We start from the raw sequence: 18375 nt of genomic DNA, 5'->3' as shown, positions 1-18375 counted from the left end.
CTGGGAGATGCTCACAAGAAAGGGAAAATAAGAAAAATAAATATGTTTTACTACTTTTTAACAAATGTGCAGTTTTCAAAGCAAAATCCAGAAGGTGTATGAGTGCGGGCCGGAGAAGCGTTGGCGTTGGCTCTCACAGTGTATAAACAGGCATCCAGAGAACTTGCCTGCTGATACTGCATGGTTCACTGAGGTGGGATGGGATGCTGAAACACAAATGGTCGTCCCCATGGGGCCCATTTCGTGCTCTGTCTCTGGTGTGACATGGAGGCTGATGGCACTTTCTGTTTTGTCATCCTGCAGGTTACTCTGGCCAGGACTTTGACTGGGCAGACTACCAGAAGCAGTGTGGAGCGGAGGCAGCGCCTCACCTGTGCTTTAGAAATGTAAGCTTTCTTTTTGCCTTTGCATTGCTCCTATCGATCCATGTGAGACACAGTTGCTTGCATGGAAAAGCTGCAGAAAGCCTTTGAGAGTTTCCCAGTTTCCCTTAGACCAGCACGAGTCTGTCTTCTGAAAGAAGCTGCAGAAGTGTTTCAGGTCTCCATCCCTGTAAAAGAAAAAAATACTATATTACTTTTGTCTTTACCTGATTAATTTAGATTTCCTGCTTTTCATCTCCTCTCTGGTTTTGTATAGCACCTAGCACAAGAAAGATCTCAACTGACTGCTACTAAAAAAACATAAATGGGTTTAAAAAAATTGCATGTCATCTGGCCCATCACACGCCGGGTGTTTTCTCTGGCTTCCAAAGAGATACATTTAACCAAAGCAAATGGATTTAAAAGCTAAGGTTGAAACTGTTGAGCTCAGAGTGTGAGAAGAGTGATTAACCCGCATGGATGCTCTGGTCTTCAGGACAGTTCATGTGCGTCCTTGCTACAGCAACAGTGAGGTGCGAGTGAGCTTGAGGCCATCATTACGCTGGAGGCTATCAATATTCAGAGCTTTGGAAATAGTCTTTTGCAGGCTGTTTTGTGGCAGTGAGAGTCTGGCATGGCTTGATCCAACAGGTATTCATCATGCGGTGAAAGGCAGATGTAGCCTTCTGACTTTTCCAATAACCTGGGGCTCTTCTTCGTGCTCCCATCAACTGATGGAAGTTGAGATCCCATCAATAACTGAAAGAAAATGTGTTGGTACCTAAAATGAGCGCAGAAGGCTTTGCGAAATGAAGCGGTGTGGTGAACGGTGGACAAGCAGGTTCCTCTGGAGGTTACATAGCCTTCCACCGTACTTGGCGGTCATGAGACCGTGGCACGGGGTGTTTATAAAAAGCAGAATTGAGACAGTCTCACAAGACACTAGCCATGTTTTTGCACGGCATGGTGGAGCCTGTGAAATCGTCCTCCTCGTCTGTGGTGGCCCAAGGGCAGCCTGGCTTGGAACAGACCTGTGATGGTGAATTGATGAATTTGAACACTTTTTGTTGATGAATTCAGAAGACCTGTATCATCGGCAGAGTTTGACCTGGAAATCAAGTCAGAGTTAGGATTTATTTGCCCCATTTATTGTGCCATCCTGTGCAAAACCCTCTGCCTCAAGGGACTCTAAGCTAAGGTTTCTGAAAGCGCGGAGGGAAGCTGGACAATGCTGCATCGCACCAACAGAGCAGGACAACTGCTGCATTTCTTCTCTTCTGCAAGCACCCCTCCCTTTTCTTTATACCTCTCTTCATTTTGTCAAGTAATGGATCCATGCTCTCAACGCTGGCAGCCTTGAGAATAGCCTCTGCGTAATATCCTCTGGAGATTAAATCAGTTCGAAGTACTCTTTTTTTTTCTTTCTTTTTTTTTTTTAAGGAAACATTCATCAGATGAACATGTGTCTGTTAGTCTTTCACTCTCGATAACACAGTTCTCTGCAGAGAGATGTAATCTCACTGTTGTCGCTTGTGCAACCTCCCCGGCAGGTCGCTCCATTTGTTTCGTGGCTGTGAGCGGCTCTTTGATAGAAGCTGTATTACAAGCACATCTTCCACTAGTGCAGCCAGACGTGATGCTGGAAGTGGATATGCTGTAACTATTTCCCCAGGGGGGATTTTTAACAAGGAGAGGCAGTTATGAATTGGATTGACATGACCAAATGCTTAGTAAAATAAACTCCCAGCTAACTGTTTTGCCATTGATTCTGTATAAATTAGCCTCCAGCCACCAAATTGCAATGAAAGGAACCGGTGTGATGATAAATGACGTTTCCTTGTTAGGCAACATAAAAGGCATTTAAACAAACTCACCCTGCTTTTCTGCAGTCCTGGCCATTGGCAGCTTTTGCAGGGTGAGGCTGATCTGTGTGCTGAGCGAGGCTTGTGACGGTCCAAGCAACGTTTGAGACTAGCAGCGCTTTCTTGGAAAGCCTCTTGGTGAAAATAAAAGACCAAATTCAGAAGCTTTTAGTCTCACAAAGGGCTCCTGGTGATTGTTTAAGGTGAAGAGCCCATGGTCCTAAGTGCTGTACAAATAGCAGAAGGGTTGAATTCTAGTCCGTCTTTCTGTTGCTGGCTAAGAGATTGGTGTCATTTTAAGTCAGCGACAATTATTACCCATCTGAATTAGTCAAAATTAGCCGAGAGGGGGAACCTTTTTGTGCTGTTGCATGCAAACAGAGAGATGCAAGCACTTGGAGCTGATGTGTTGCAGAATGGGTAGGACAGAGGGGAGGACAATGCAAGGAAAGGAAGCTATGGCATGGCCACAGGTGTTGCATTAGTGTGTTTTCAGGGATGGTGGTGGGATATTGAGAAGGGACTGACCTTGAGTGAAGGGAGAGAGAACACTGGAAGTTACAGAGGGTAAGGATGAAAGTAGGTGAAGAGTAGCTTGAGGCTTGGCTTGTGGGGAAGGTTTTGGAGGGGGTTCTAGGGTCTTGGGATCCCTCTTTACTTGGGATCATCTGCAATGGTGACAAACAGGAGCTGTGGTTTGTTACGGTGGGGCTGAGCCATCCTGGCTCTGGCAAGAGCCGGAGAGACTGGTCAGCAGGCCAACCTCAGACTGAAGCAGTTTGCCAAGGCATATGTCAGCCTACAGCACTGGTACCTGAATGATTTGAACTGCTGCTCCCAAACTCGTAGTACAATGAGGGGTGCTGCATTCTCGCAAGCTCATGACCCCACGTTTTGGTCCTGAGTTTCTTATTTGGGCTGGTGACCGCTCATTTGGGGATCATCGCTGTAATATCTGGCCTGGCTTTGCCTTCACTGGAGAAGAGTGGGAGGGCCGCAGATAACCTGTGAAAGACCTGTTTTTTTGGTGCTGTATTTAAGTGTACAGAGGTACTGCTATAGCAGTAAACACAACTGGCTACATCTACACCCACCTGCAGCCCATGAACTTATGTACCTGAAGTCTACAGAGAAGGACCTTGTACATTGAGCTTAAAGTAGTCCCTGAGGAAAAACATACTTGAATAAGTACTCAAATTTCTCCAGCCTCAGTCCATCTGGGCGACTAAATGTGTGAAGAAGTTTCTCTGGTCTCAGGCAAGATGGGTTATTTGCTTTACGAGGTTTCTCCTGGCAAGGTGAGAGATGCTCAAGCACAGCAGATCTGGGAGCCCTCTCTCTAGTATTTCGTCACCGACAGTGGCAAGCATTCAAATATACTTGGAGCTGGTGTGGTCTAACCTCCTCCCAGTCTCTGAGAGTTAGGGATTGAAGTAAACCATGAAATGCATTGCTTCCTGATTTGTTGCCATCATTGGTTTTTTTATATGAGTGTCCAGGGTGGACATTTTGAATCTGGATGTCTTTGTGTTCTTCAGTGTATCCTGCACTTCCAGTGAGAAGCAAACCATGCAAAATTTATGCTTCCCAGTGGACATCTAATTAAAGTCATACAGTGCTGCAGTGCCATGCTTCAGTGTTGGTCCTTGACTCTTTCAGACATCCTTCAGCCGTGGCTTTACGAAGAACATGAAGCTGGAGGCAGTGAACCCCAGGAACCCTGCAGAGATCTGTGTTGCTTCTATCACCTCCGTTAAAGGACGATTAATGTGGCTTCACCTTGAAGGTATGTGCTGTAAGGCTTCCTGTGTTTGTGTGGTTCACTCAAATGCTATCTGAATTTTGTGCTTCATCCTCTGCATAATACTGCTTTCTCCAGCCTTTCTTTTTTATACACATTGACCAATAATATGTTATTAAGAATTATCTTCCCCTGCTCTTTCCATGAGGGAGCCACAAGACCTTCCACCCTCCCATCCACGGTGGACTCTATGAGTATGATCTCTATTGATGATAGAAACCCCCTCACTGCCATCGTGATAGACCTCCGTCCTGGGAATGGACTTGTGTGGCTGGGACTTCTACTGTGATTTCCAACAGGCTCTCATGGGATCTCCTGTCCCCCTGCAACCTCATTCCTTCCTTCCTCTCCCTTTCACTCCTTTTTTTCCACCTACACCATAAGACTTCTGCAATATATGCTGTTCCTTACCATGGCCATCACATGCTCACATCCCTCCTCTTCGTGATTCTACAATTTCTTTCGTTGATCTAAGAGAGCTCTTGCAGGCAATAACTCTGTAGTACAGATTTTAGAAAGCAATCATCCCATGGAGAACACCACCACCGTACAAGCAGTATTAGGAGAGTGCTGAAAAACTCACAGAGCATAATACCGTGACAAAACCTTTCTTGGAACGAGGTAGAGAAGAGCTCGTTTTTAATGTGGTTTTGCTCTTGGGACTTTCTCAATTCATCTTGGCAAGGAATTCTTAAGTAAGTATAATTTAGAACAACACAGGGATTCTTCTTATTATTATAACTTTAAAAGCAGTGTTATTTTTAAAGTCACCAAGAGCAGAAAGCCATGCTCATTTAAGCGTTTTGATGGGTCCTACGACAAACCATGAAGTTGTTGTAACATGCATCATTGTTACAACATAGTTTAATTTTTACCCAGCAAGGTAACACACTGTTGTTTGAAGCTACTGGTTTCATCTGCAATGAATGTAAGAGCTTCAGTTTCCCTCTGAAATCAATAGTAATTGGGTCTGCATCAACTGCAAATGTAATATGCTTCTTTGCTTTCTTCTGGAGAACCATGAAAATATCAAAGGCACTTCTGGTGGCCCATAGTCCTGCTCATCACCAGTCTCTGTAAGATCTGTATTTCTGCCTCTTGATGAATGCATAAGGCGGTCCCTTGTGCTGCCAGCCCTGACACAGTCAAAAATCAACATCTTACTGGAACCCTCCCATTTGCAAAATAAAATGTATTTGGTTAAACTACCATGATGGTTCAGGGAGACCTGATGTCAGTCACATGCTGGTAGATACTGTGCAGCTCTGCTTATGCATTTCTGATCAATGCCACCAGATGTTTCAAGGCATCCCTGAGAGATTGGGCTGATGAAGGAGCAGCATTTCTTGAACAGTTGCTACATACAGGCCCAGGAAATACAGAGGTATGTTGTCTCGATGAGCTGGGTGGAAAGCAAGGCGTAATCATATTCTGCAGCTCAAGGAGTAGTGCATGTTGTTGGTTTCCCAGTCTCCTAACTGGAAGAAGGGATGGGGACAAACGAAGCTTGTGCTGGGCTCCAAGTTTGCAGAGCTGCCCTGCAGAGAGCAGAATCAAGAGGAAACAGAGCAAGTCCTTCCTTTGCTAAAGTCGGTGACACCTGCTTGTTCTGTGGGAACTCTGTAGCAGGAGGTGGGAGGGAGGAAAGAAGTCTCCTGTGTCTTCTCTGGTAGCCCATGTGTGGGTCAGTATGGTGGCTCATGAGTAATTCTCCTGAAGTGCATTAAATCCAGGCTGCTGTCAAGATCGTTTCTGCAAAAGCAGTGTGAACCCTCATTCTCAGAGATTAATGCAAGTTTGCTTTGGCCCTTCCAGCGTGAAACAGCTAGGAAGGAGTAAACGGGAATATGATTTCAGGAAAGGACAGAGGAACAGGGCTCACAACGAGGGCTTCTTGCAAAGATCCCATATGAGATGAAGTCTCAAGCCTGATCTGTACAAAAAGTCACTTTCCCTCCTCTGCAAGATGCTCAACTCTCAGTGTTTTGGGGCTGGAAGACAGTGGAAGCCAGATTGATACTGACTGTATGGCTTCTTCATCACCTGGCAGATCATCTTCAGCATCGTGCTGCATTGATTATAATAACCCAAGAAGCGTTTCAGCATCTCACAATGTGCGGTGCAATTTGTACAAGAGGAAAGGTCTCTAATCAAAGCCCTTAAAGTTAGCAAAAACATTGTCAGGTAACCCATAGTACCTCATCTATGCTAGCAGCTTGCTCTAAAATATAAGAAAGGCAGATATTCTGTGGTGTTTAGCTCTGTGAAAGTAGCATTATATGGTAGATGATGTCTCCGTGATAAATCCGATTCTCAGAGATTTGTAACTCAATTGCTACCTAAAGAGCTAAAGCTTATCAGGCCAAACCATTCGGGCTTCTTGTGTCTTTGCTGCTAAGCCTCGTGGTTTGGTCCATCTCAGATCTGAGGAGAGCAGAACTGCAGTTTGTGCCAAGACGCAGCAGAGGTGGGGGATGTGGGAGAGCTGGGTTGTCATCCTTCTCCATCCCTGACGTAGAGCTGTCACCCCGGGCACTTTGTCTCCTCTGGGATTATCTCCAGAGCAGGTACGACTTTGCATCTTTGCTTTTGGTAGAGCTGCGTGCAGTGGCGGGTTTTGGGGTGTTTTCATCTGAGATAACTGGTTACCTTCTGACTCGAGGTAGCTGAAGCTCATCTACAGCCTGGCCTGGACACGGCAAATATTTTTGTTAAAGAGCTGGAATCAAGAGCTGGAATCAACACTTATTTGAAATTCAGTTCTCCCTAAGGCTGTTGTCGAATTCACACCCATCTGGTCAAGGAATCTGACCCATTTTGGCAACTCCCCTTCTTAAATGGCCAGGTGCCTTCACTTTCATATGCAGATTTTATGGGATGTGCTGTGATACTTTCAAAGGGACTCCATGCTCACTAAACTCTTGTCCATTATAGTGGATAGGAAGTGCTGTTTCTTGGGTCTTTAAATCAACTAGTCCTGAAAAACCCCGGATAGAGGCAGGGAGAGAGCCACACACTCCCACCTTGCTCCCCTCCCTCATCTCTTTTTCCCTGCCTCTTACTCTTTTGATTTCTTAAAGGATGTTTTTTACATCTTGTTGTAAAAAAACCAAACCCTGTCTGCATCTCCTTGTCTTTTGGATTCTGATATATAGATGCTTTACACTTGTTTTATATCTCAATACCAGGAACAGAATGATCTGTAGTAAAAGGAAAAGATGCAAAAGACTGCAAAAATAAAAAGAAGTCTTTGCTGCTGTTGAAATACGTGATTACAGTATGCACAGCGTTATGCTAAAACTAGGCATTAAAAAAACCCACACAAAACCCTGCTTGCAGAGTTGTAAAATAAATGTGGCTTGAACTGTGGCATGTTTTTTTGGACTCCATTAATACACTATTGTTTCTAACTGATTATTTATATTCTGGTAGCAGCAAGACTCCCCAACTACCATGGGAGCCCATCGCCGAAGACCTCGGGTCCCACCATTTATCACGGGCGCGTCTGAAGCTTTCATTGTTGCCCTCCCAGTTTCGCTGTTTGACAGCCCAAACTGCAGCCGTAAAACAGGACGCAGTAGTTAAGCAGCGTCGAGTTAGACATGAGGGAACATTGCTTAATAAATCATGCTTTGTACAGTAGCAAAACTCTGTAAACTTGAGGGCGAGCGTTTAATGAGCAGCAGTATAGTTCCCCCGTGGTGGAAGAGGAGCGCAGGGATGATCCGCGGCTGTGCGCATCCCATCACTTTCTGCTACTTTATTACTCATCATCTGCATTGTTAATTTTTACTCGTTCATTTTAGATTTTAAAGCTGAAGCTTTCTGGTGTGAATTTATACAAGTAATAAACGCACACTCTCTGCACAGCCAAGGAATTTGAGGAAAACCCTTTTGTTAATCACTTCGCCAGGGAGGTTTTCCATAATTTTCCCTTTGAGTGTTTTGCGGAGTTGCTGCTCTACTGTGCCCCAGATTTGTGGTAGGAGAGTTTTTCTCACCCTATTCCCAATCTCCCTGTTCCCTTCTTTTCCTTTAACCTCTCAAGTCTCGTGGACACTTCTTAGTCTGAGAAGACGGCAGCATAAAATGCAGCAAATGAAACTAATGAGTCTTGAACAAGCTGTTTTCCACTTATATGAGTGAGGCCAGATGGAACAGCAAGGTGTCGGAAGTGGAAGGCAGGGTTATCAATTGCCAGCGGGAAGAAGCAGTGCCTGGGAGGACAGAGTAGCTGTGAATATGTCTTACAAGAGGAACAGCGGTGTTGCAGGAGAACAGACATCATGGTGCTCCCTTGCTCATCAGGGCAGCTGCAGCTGTGAACTTTGAAACCAAAATTTTTGTGTCCCATCTACCATTGTTTGCAAGCAGGAAAGCACATCTGATCTGTTTATTGGGTCAAATAACACTGTAGAACAGTTACAGTAGTGAAAATAATGGATTTTCCCAGATCTGGTGAAATTTCAGTGGGGATTGTGTTTATCTCTTGCTCGATCCATGACTTGCTCACTTCGTGCCGGTCTTGCCACTGATTTCAGCAGCTCTCACATCAGTTGCTTTGCTGGATTTGTGGCATTAGACAAAAATGTTTTGCCCACTGGAGAGCACAGCTTTCATCGGGTTCAAACTGAGCAGTGACCCCTTGGTATGTTTCTCATGGAGGGAAATGCTTTTGCAGGGGATGCCAGCTCCTGGGCCCTCGCATTGAGGCTCAGCCGCTCATATGAGCAGGTTGTGTCCTGTATCGCGTGCCTTCATCCCATTCTCTTCCCTTCCCCATGTCCCAGTGAAATAGAGACCTTCTTCAATGTGTAATATGTGAACAAATGCAGGGCTCAGAGGAATACCATGAAGACATCCATGAATCTATGCAGACATCATGATTTCATTTTTCTAATTATTTCCTCCAGCAGTGTGAGCACCAGCACCTATTTTCCTGCTTCCTTTGGGTTTTCATACAGCCACGCACTCTTAAAGTGCAGCAAGTTTATTACTAGAGACAAGATTGATCCAAATGCCGCGTCGCAGCCTCGATACCATTCCCATCGCAAAGTTCAATTACTGTTTCAATTACACTGCAAGCCCTTGATGAACATTCATTAGTGGGAAGTTCCCCGTAGTCATCTGGCTGTGCACAGTCAAACGCTGCTGCATTAAGCAGGAGGCAAAGATGCTGTAACAGATGCAAAGGCGAGGATGCTGCAGGGGAAGCTGCTGATCCTTTGGTCTCTTATTAGGAGATCATCTCATGCTGGTGCTGGAGATATAGGTTCTAGGGTAGAAATGGCAGAGGGAGGTGAAGTTGTTGACCAGGCTGTGCCAGCGCAGATGGACTTCAATTGGAGTAATTAAATGGTGTCTTGACTCAGGACCCAGGGTTGTTTTCAAAAGAGCTCAAAGCCAGCAGGAGCATTTCCATTTGCTGCAATGGGCTTTGAGTGTGACCCACATAAACCAAAGACAGGAGAGTGTCTTCTAAAGGAGACGTAATAACCGAACTGAAGAGATTTGCTTTAAGCAGAGATTTTCAGTGGGGTTTTGGAGTCAGTATTATGTCAGAGATCTTAGTGCATCTGTCCCACTTGGCGTTTGAACGGAATGGAATGGAATGGAATGTGTTGGGTTGGAAGGGGCCTTTAAAGGTCATCTAGTCCAACCCCCCTGCAGTAAGCAGGGACTTCTTCAGCTATATCAGGTTGCTCAGAGCCTCATCAAGCCTGGCCTTGAATGTCTCTAGGGATGGGGCCTCCCCCACCTCTCTGGGCAACCTGTGCCAGTGTCTCACCACCCTCATTGTAAAGAACTTCTTCCTAACGTCTAATCTAAACCTGCCTTGCTCTAGTTTAAAACCATTGCACTTTTTTTTTTCTTTTACTTTTTTTTACTGCCTCTCCCTTGTTGGGTGATCAGGTGGTGTCGTAATGTAGGAGAATTTGTGGCACCTCTAGACAGAAGAGTGGTCATCTCTCACCCTTAAAAACAGTGACTCAGGGGCAGAACTACATGAAAAAGCTTCAGGGAGGCATTGGAGCATGAAGGTCTATCACATTAGCTATCATCCTGTTACAGCCCATGTGCACACTCTGGCCAGTAAGAGCAAGCACCCAACTGGCCTTCTGCTGACTTGCTTGTGCAACTCTACAAAAAAAACCAAAGGGGCAATCAGGGCGTCTTGTTGGGGAGAGTCATGCATGTTTAACCTTACTGGCTTCTGCCTGCCTCACTGTGTGCTCAGTGTGCTCTCAATAGGGATTTTTCTCTGGAATCACATTGCACTGTAAATGCAACAGCCTTATCATTGCTGTCTGTGCAAAATTGAAGATGAAATGATGCCTGATTTTGATGCAGGGAAGCAGATTTATTTTTACGCGTTCCATCATTTGCTTCCCCTGGTTCATGATGAATGCTCGAATGGCTCTGAGCTTGGTATTCCCATGTCTAAATTACATTATAAATTTGTGTTTATAGGTTTACAGATGCCCTCTCCAGAGTACATAGTTGATGTAGAGTCTATGGACATTTTCCCAGTTGGCTGGTGTGAAGCGAATGCTTATAACCTAACTCCACCACACAAAGCTGTTTGTAAGTACATGGAAACCTCAAGCAGCGTAGCTATTACATCAAGGTATTTATCAGGGAGTTTGTTTTACGTCTATAATCCAATTTTTGAAACTACCAGCCTGACTAGTGTGCTGGTAACCAGGCTGTAAGTGTACTGTAATAAATAATAATAGATCTAATTAATGTTCAGACTCTGCAGCACTGGTATTATGCAATTTGCATTTGTCTGTGTGACCAGTCCATCTAAAAATGGGATTGTTAGCTCTGGGAAAGGGTCTTACGTGGTTTGGGGTTGCACGGCGTGGGTTGTTGGTTTGCGATGGGGTTGTCGGAGTAAAACCAGGTTTCGTTGCGCTGAGCCAAGTTCACTCGGGCAGCTGAGTGAATTCAGGACACAGGACCTCAAATTGGAAAAAAACCCCAACATAAAATATAGAGCGAAACGGACATAAAGAGGCCATCCAGGTGCTCCCTCTCCAAAACAGGATCTGCTCCATCTAAATTGAGAAATGTTTGCTGGCCTCCTGTGATGGAGATTCTGCCCCTTCCCAGGGTATCTATCCAGTTATTTCACTTCCCTGACCAGCTCGGAGATTTCCCTGGTGTTTAATTTAAATCTCTCCTGGCACAGTTAAGCCCGTAGTGTTTTGTCCTCCCTCCAGTGCGTAATAAGACCAATTTCTTTCCTTTCCATTTGCATTTGAAGGCAGTTCCTGAGTGCTCAGTGGCTGGGTGTCATTCTCCTGTTCCTCGCAGAAACTATCCAACCCCGAGCTCAAGCCACCAGACGAAAAATTAGCCTCGCTGTTTATATTAATTAACATCTGAAAGGCAAATTTTAAAATGTGTCAACCCTTTTGAAGAGTTAAATATGCTTAAGTTAAAAATCAGGCAGCCGGGGCCTAATTTGGGAGAATACTGCTATGGCAACATTATGCTGCCTTATCGCAATTTATAGCAAGGGATAAATTATGCTGGAGGTAATCATGCTTGTAAAATGTAATCCTATCCATATGTGTTTCTGTATGGAAAAATATTTGTGTTTTTATTTTAATTTTTTTTTATACTGATCCCATAAAACACAGTGTTAGCATTCCAGAGGAAAGATTAAATGTATTATTACGTGTTTAAAGTAGGTTTTAATGATGTAGTGACTTACTTAAAAAACACCCAGAAAAGATGGTGATAGTAATTAAGTACCATTTCATTGTGTTAGGAGTCATTTTATAGTCAGTGCATTTATACAGCTTTTTATGCGTTATGAATATACTTTATAGGACAGAAGGGTAAAAAACTATTTTTTTCTTCCTTGCTTCCTTTTTGCAGTGCGAAGGAAGAGAAGAATTGCAGTTGTGCAGCCAGAAAAGCAGTAAGTTTTTGTTACTTATGGTAATGCTTTTACAGAGATGCATCAGGTCTTCCAGAGGGATAATGCCCAGCAACTGAGTGACTTTGCTAACTACTGCCTCGATGCTGCAGCAGAGTTGGCAAGGGGGTTCCTTTAAATCTAAAATGTTTGCGAACATGTAAGAAAGCTTTTGCAATAGAAAAATTTTACCAGCTGGGGCTGTGTAGCCAGTGACTGATGGCCAGTAAGGGATGCTTATGGAAGACGGATGTGTACCAGGAGGGCATTTCCCTGTCTAGTCCTTGCGGTTTCTAGAAACTAGAATTTAAGGGACCTAAGCATGAATATTTGCAGCCTGAAGGACTAAAGACTGTTTCTGGAGGAGTGATGGATCTGGCTCCTTCTTGTGCAATATGCAGGCCCTGGGCTATGATAAACTGTGTGAAAACAGGGTGGCATTTGAGGTATCTCTACCTCTTGATCCATCCTGAAGGCTAGTTCTGCCCCTTTGCCCCATCTGACACTATTAAATAGACCAAATTGCTGTTTAACAGGTTGCCATCCACAGTGCCTGTTGAGAAAATACCTCATGACCTCTGCCCGGTTCCTCAGCCAGACACAACAGGTAAAGCTGCTCGGCGCCAGCAGGATCCTTATTTCAAGGACCTGTTGCCTGTATGGAGGGGGATGACCCCAAAAAGGGAATGAGGATGTCATATGGTTGGGGAGATGGGACCACATCCTCAGGGGGTGTGAGGTGGCGTGGACCCACCAACAGTGCGAGGAGTCTCTGATGTACAGCACGTGAGGGTCTGGTTTCCCATGTGCGAACGTCGTGTCTTGCTGGGGTTATTGGAGTTCCCCTGCAGCTTGCCCATTTCAGCTAATGATGTTAGGGCCAGGCTAATGAAACCCTGGTGGAGATGGATGCGGCTTTTTAATTGGCATCCATGAAATTGCTTACACCAGGGCTTAATGGGTCCCTGTGTTGGCATCAAGTCTGTGTGGCACGGCTGCTACTTCTGCTAACGGCAAATGTTTGTCCCCTTTAGCAATGGCAGGAGGCTCTGAGAGTGCAATATTCATCCAGTTAATTGCGTAGACTCTGCAGGAGGGGCAGGATTTAACTCCCTTTATTTCAGCAGGCTGCAGGACACACAGTGGCATCTGAGCCAGCATCCCAGGGCCCCGTTACAATCAAACAGGGAGAAACAGACTCTTTTTGGGTACGATAACCAAAAAATGGATAACCACTTGGATGGCACGTGAACCACATTTAATAGTACCCAGTTCTGTCCATACGTTATAAGGGATCCAGAGTAATCAGCCCGGACAAAGAGAGCTGCTCTGTAGATCCATGTTGGTCAGGGGGATGGCACCGCAGTGCTTACTGGGTTGGACAGTAGCTGAACAGGGGTTTGTAGAGCTCTCCACCTGAATTTTCTCCCTGAGCGTATTCCATATTTGCGAGAGGCAGCTAATATGTTCCCTTTCTGGCAAGTTGCACCTAAGTCACTCGTGTCCATTTGCTAAATCAGTTGCTATTAAAAGCACTTGCTTTTCTCATGTTGGAGGGATTCGAGTAGCAGAGGCTTCTCTATCTCCTGCCCCAGGGAAGGCTTCTTCGTGCCTCCTTTGCTCTTCTCCCCTCCTTCCCACACCCAGGAGGAAGAAGAAGGGTCCTTGATTTATTGTACGAAAGTGCTACACGCACATCAACACTACTTTCTCCTTGCAGGCACCATCAATGGGAGATACTGCTGCCCCCAGCTCTACATCAACCACCGCTGCTTCTCAGGTCCATATTTAAACAAAGGCAGAATAGCAGAGCTACCTCAGTCTGTCGGGCCTGGCAAGTGCGTGCTGGTCCTCAAAGAGGTACGGCTCAGCTATCTTTTGGGGGGACTTCAGGGGAAGACATGGGTCGTGGGTTGCTAGGCCTAGAATTTGAAAAGAAGGCACCCAAAATTGTCCTGGAGCTCTGCAGTGGTTTCCATAAGTTAAAACTGCAAGCTGGGAAGAGAGGGTAGGTATGTGCATTGCAAGTTTTGATGGGAGAGGTGACATTTTTGAAACATGGGACGTTCTGTTAGTTGGGAGCAAGTTTCATCTAACTGTGGCTACTGTGCAAGCGAATTAATGTTCTGACCAGAACCATCACCAAAGAGGATCTCTCTAGTTGTTGCTATGAACCTGTTTCTCAGCATCCATGGTGCCAGTGGGACAGCAGATTCAGTGCGGATGACACCTTTGTATGTGTGACCATGGTCCGATGGGGCCCAAACCATCGGGATCCAAAGTGAACAGGACAAAAGGCCAAGAAGCGGGGTGTGTGATGTCCTGAGTGGAAGCTGTGGTGTGCCCAGCTCTTGCTGAATGTGTATGTGGCAGAGTACAACCATGTGTTCAATTCATCCTGACCAAATCAGTGCTTGCTTTGGGCCAAATTCAGAGTGTTGAGGGCTTGCTGTTGACCTCAGAGAAAAGCTAGCTTGTCTGAAAACAATGCATAAATATTTTCCACACATTACAGTCCATATGCAGATGAGAAGTAACATGGGTCCAGGTGCCAGGGGACAGCAAAATGGTACTGTTGGATAAGTAACGTGCCATTGTTGTCTTAGACACCATTTCAGTTTGACCTGGGTCTTCTAGAAATCCAGATCTTCCAGCTTTCAGATCTCTACCGCTATGAACCCCTCTTGATGTGGATGCAGGGGCATATCTGAGGTCCCTTTGCCCTTGGTGGAAAGGCATGGGAACTTCTAGGTCTCCATTTGTCTGATGTATTTGCAAGATGCTCAGTGCCCAGCTCAGGGTGCTTGCAGTTGTCTGAAATGAGGTGAATCCCAGCCCTGAACAGAAACACCCGAAAGGTGAGATTCCTCCCAAATCACGCGTCACTTTTGAAGATACCTCTGTACTGTACTGTAGAGTGACTCCCGTGTCCCCATTCAGTTCCTCATCACCTACATGCCCTGCTTTATACACAACAGCACTGCTGTTTGTCTTGCATGGTTGAAGGCAGGGCTGTGAAGAGCGCCCAGTAATCCAGCTGCCTGTGCAGGTGGGACATTTGCGTCTCAAAGAAGCAAGTCAAAAATAGCCCTCAGCAGAAAGCAGGATAAAGTGGTTGCAGAGCAAAAGTTGACAGCTGCCAAGTTTGAAAGCAAGTCCATAGCGGTTTGCTGGTGGGGAGCATTAGCAATCTGCTGCTACTTGAAAAACAGGCAATGAAAAGCAACATGGGGGAAACATGAGGCATACACAGTCAATACTTATGCTAATGTTTGTTCCTCTTTTCCTGCTGGAATTTGGATTTTGAAAACATAAGCAGTGCAAAGCTTCTGCCAGGTCCTCCCCTAGTATCTTAGGGCTTTGCTGCACAGACTAACACTGGCTTCTCCAAATTCCTCAAGAATGGGACCAATTATCAACTGTGGAAAGCAACCCGAGTCTCCTGCAGAAAGGCTGTTTTCTCTTGCTGTGCCTCCTTACAGAATTACTTGCTGAACAAGCAAATAGCAGTGTCAATGAGACATGGGCATCTTGCTTTTGGAGACATGAATGACATCCCAAGGAGCAGGACAATGGCAACGGCCGGGCATTGGTCAGTGTTTAAGTTGTAGATAAATTCAAGCTCATTCTGTCCACGGGGACCAGGTCCAAATTCTGGTAAAGAGTGAAGAGAAGACATTCAGGGTGTTGCTGTAGGGGAGATACACCTGGTTTCTATCAGCTGCTGCTGAGACGAGAAAGGTGTTCAACAGCTCAGAGAACCATGGGCAGGGGCAGGACAGGGGTACCCAGCACGCAGAGGAGGCGAGCAGAGGCAAAGAAGACATCCCTGCATCAAGTTGAAGATCGGTAGCAGCTGCCAGAGCACCCAAAAGGACTGCAGAGCTGAGTGGTGAGAACAGTGCAGGACATATCTCCTCTAGCCCAAGACCACGACCACAAGGCTTTGCAGAGCTGCAGAGCTCACAAGGGTCCCCATCCCTCCGAACCCAGTCTTGGTGCTGAGCTTGAGGCCTTTGTCTCGCTTTACACTCACTGATGATGTGGCCCCGAGAATGCAAATGCATTGTAATTATCTCTCTCTCACTATATAGGAAAATTGCAGGCCGTTGTAAATTATGCATCAGCATAACTTGTCTGGAATAGATAAATTATACATGGGCTTTACATCGGCAACACACAGGGGAGGGTGGGAAAGACAACTCAAAGCAACAGCTATGAAGGAAAAGTGGAGTCAGTAGCAGTCTGGCGAGAGCTTTTTAAATCACCCCGGTCTCCAGCCATAACTCACTGCCTTTAGATGCGCTCTAGTTAAAAATCTGTGCTGGTTGCCAGCCAGTTCACAGTGGGCATGTCCATGATGGAGATGCTGCTGTGTTTGGCACTTGATGGAAACCCCAGACTAAAAACAGCTGAACAACCAAGTCCTGCCCCATTCCTCAGCCTGGATTACCTAAAGCAAGAGAGCAGATGTCCTCTCCCTGCTAGCACCAGGTGATGGGAGACCTTGCTCCTGGCTGGGTGCTGAGGGAGTAGCTCCCCATCCTCTGCTTTCCTCCACGCTCAACCGTGAGGGTCGTATCAAGAAATGCAGCACAACTGTAGTTCATGATCGTAGAAGCATAGAATGGTTCGGGTTGGAAGGGACCTTAAAGATCTAGATGTAGTTCCAACCCCTCTGCCATGGGCAGGGACATCTCCAGACACCTAGACCAGGCTAGTGATGCTCCCCAGCCCTCTTTTTCACCAAGGCCTTGTCCTTCTGTACCTCCATCACTGATGCAGTGAAGCATCATCCGGGATGCAGCTCCAAACAACCTGGTGCTACCAGCCTGGATGCGAATATTGAGACAGCTGTGGGTCAGTACTGCTTGGCTCTGGATCAAACAATGTTAGGAGATACCCTTATAGTGTGGAGTAGGAGCATCTCCTTCCATTTGAGTGGTCTGGGCTCTTCTCACCTGAGGTGTCGAGAGAGGAGCAGCATGGGTAGGTTTGCTTTTGTGCAGCGCCTCTTTTCCAGCAGAACAGGCATTTCTGCCGAGTTCTGCGTTCTTGCTGCATCCCCCTGATTTCTGCCCAGTGGCTTTGTCCTGGTGTTGGATTCAGAGGTTGTGAGCTCTGCAGGGGGGAAGCTGCTTAGATGCCTTCTAGAATGGCAGCCCTTGAACGAGATGAGATCTCCCAGCAAACTCTTGAGAGCGAGTGCAACTTATTTGGTAGTATGACCAAATTTCAATTTTGTGCATGTTTGTGTGCGTGTATCCCTGCGTCCGTGCAAAGCCTCAGGTGACTGACGGGTAACTCTTGTGGTGCCTGTTGCCAAACTGATTTTTAAAGCCTAGCGGTTTGTTATTCCTGGTGCCAGCACAAGCCTCGGCTGAGACCAGTGGTTTATTGTGATTTATTTCACTCCAAGAGGCCAGTGAGGTGGTAATGCCTGTTGTTTAACATCAGCTGCGAAGCTTATCTCATTCCTGAGATACTTGTTTGGAAAAGAAGTCGAAACTTGGAGCCAAATGCAGTATCAACTATTGCTATCCAGCAACTGCATCTGGGCTGAAAAATAGTGACTGTATAGTAGCTAAGATATGCAATGAATGCTAACTTTAAATTAAATTAAAATAAACACGTTGTCAGCTTTAGATTCAGTTCTTGGGTCAGAATATCTAAAAACGTACTTCTGAATAGCTCTTCCATCTGTGCCAACAACTTACCACGGCAACATTGTAAACCAAAATGAGGTGTCTTTTTAAGACTTCAGGTGATCTATGACCCACCATATCTTAGGGAAATATGCTGTAAAGATTAATTAGCCTCAGTGCTCTTTTTCTCTCTTTAAAAAGAAAATGGACTTAATGTGACTGTCCAACTGATGCAAACAGGAGAAATCAGGCAGCATTTGTGAAAGAAGGCTATTGCACTCGCAACTTGGATTTTTTTGGAGCACAGCATGAGTTCTTAGGAGAAATTTGCATAATTAAATCATGGTGCTCAGAAAATTAAGTAGCTTCTACTGAGCCTTATGTGTATGATTGAGCCGGGCTGATAGCATTACCATTAGTGATTGGGTATGGTGTTGGAATGGCAGAAACCTCTGTAGTCTGGAAAGATATAAATGCATTTCTGCAAGAGGGTCCACTAACATCCTCCTCAAGACTGCTCTGTGGACTTAAGCTCATCAGTGTAGTTACTCCAGCTTAGGGTCTGGACATCTGTGTTTTTGAAATGTCACAAACTCATAAGCATGTCAACACTTCAGTGCTACAATCTTGACTGTGACGAAAGTGCACTTTTAGATGCTTGATCATCTAATGAAAGAATCCCAAAGAACTCTCCTTTCCCTTCTGTCTCTGTCCCACAGACACATCGTTATTCCAAAGAAAAGAAAATAACTTTTTATTGTCCTGCCTGAGGCTA

General features: G+C 45.5%; 1 protein-coding gene across 1 annotated transcript in view; it reads left to right on the top strand.

Annotated features, from left to right (window-relative positions):
• Positions 1–18375, top strand: part of SFMBT2 (Scm like with four mbt domains 2) — a 122870-nt gene that overhangs the window by 83528 nt on the left and 20967 nt on the right. The window contains exons 10-15 of the mRNA XM_074573219.1: positions 304–386; positions 3884–4010; positions 10497–10610; positions 11916–11958; positions 12492–12562; positions 13676–13815. Of these exons, the coding sequence (XP_074429320.1) occupies positions 304–386; positions 3884–4010; positions 10497–10610; positions 11916–11958; positions 12492–12562; positions 13676–13815 (578 nt within the window). The remainder of the gene's footprint in view (positions 1–303; positions 387–3883; positions 4011–10496; positions 10611–11915; positions 11959–12491; positions 12563–13675; positions 13816–18375) is intronic.

The sequence above is a fragment of the Larus michahellis genome, chromosome 1 (assembly GCF_964199755.1).
Source record: "Larus michahellis chromosome 1, bLarMic1.1, whole genome shotgun sequence".
NCBI lineage: Eukaryota > Metazoa > Chordata > Aves > Charadriiformes > Laridae > Larus > Larus michahellis.
This window is presented reverse-complemented; position numbering and strand designations above follow the sequence as displayed.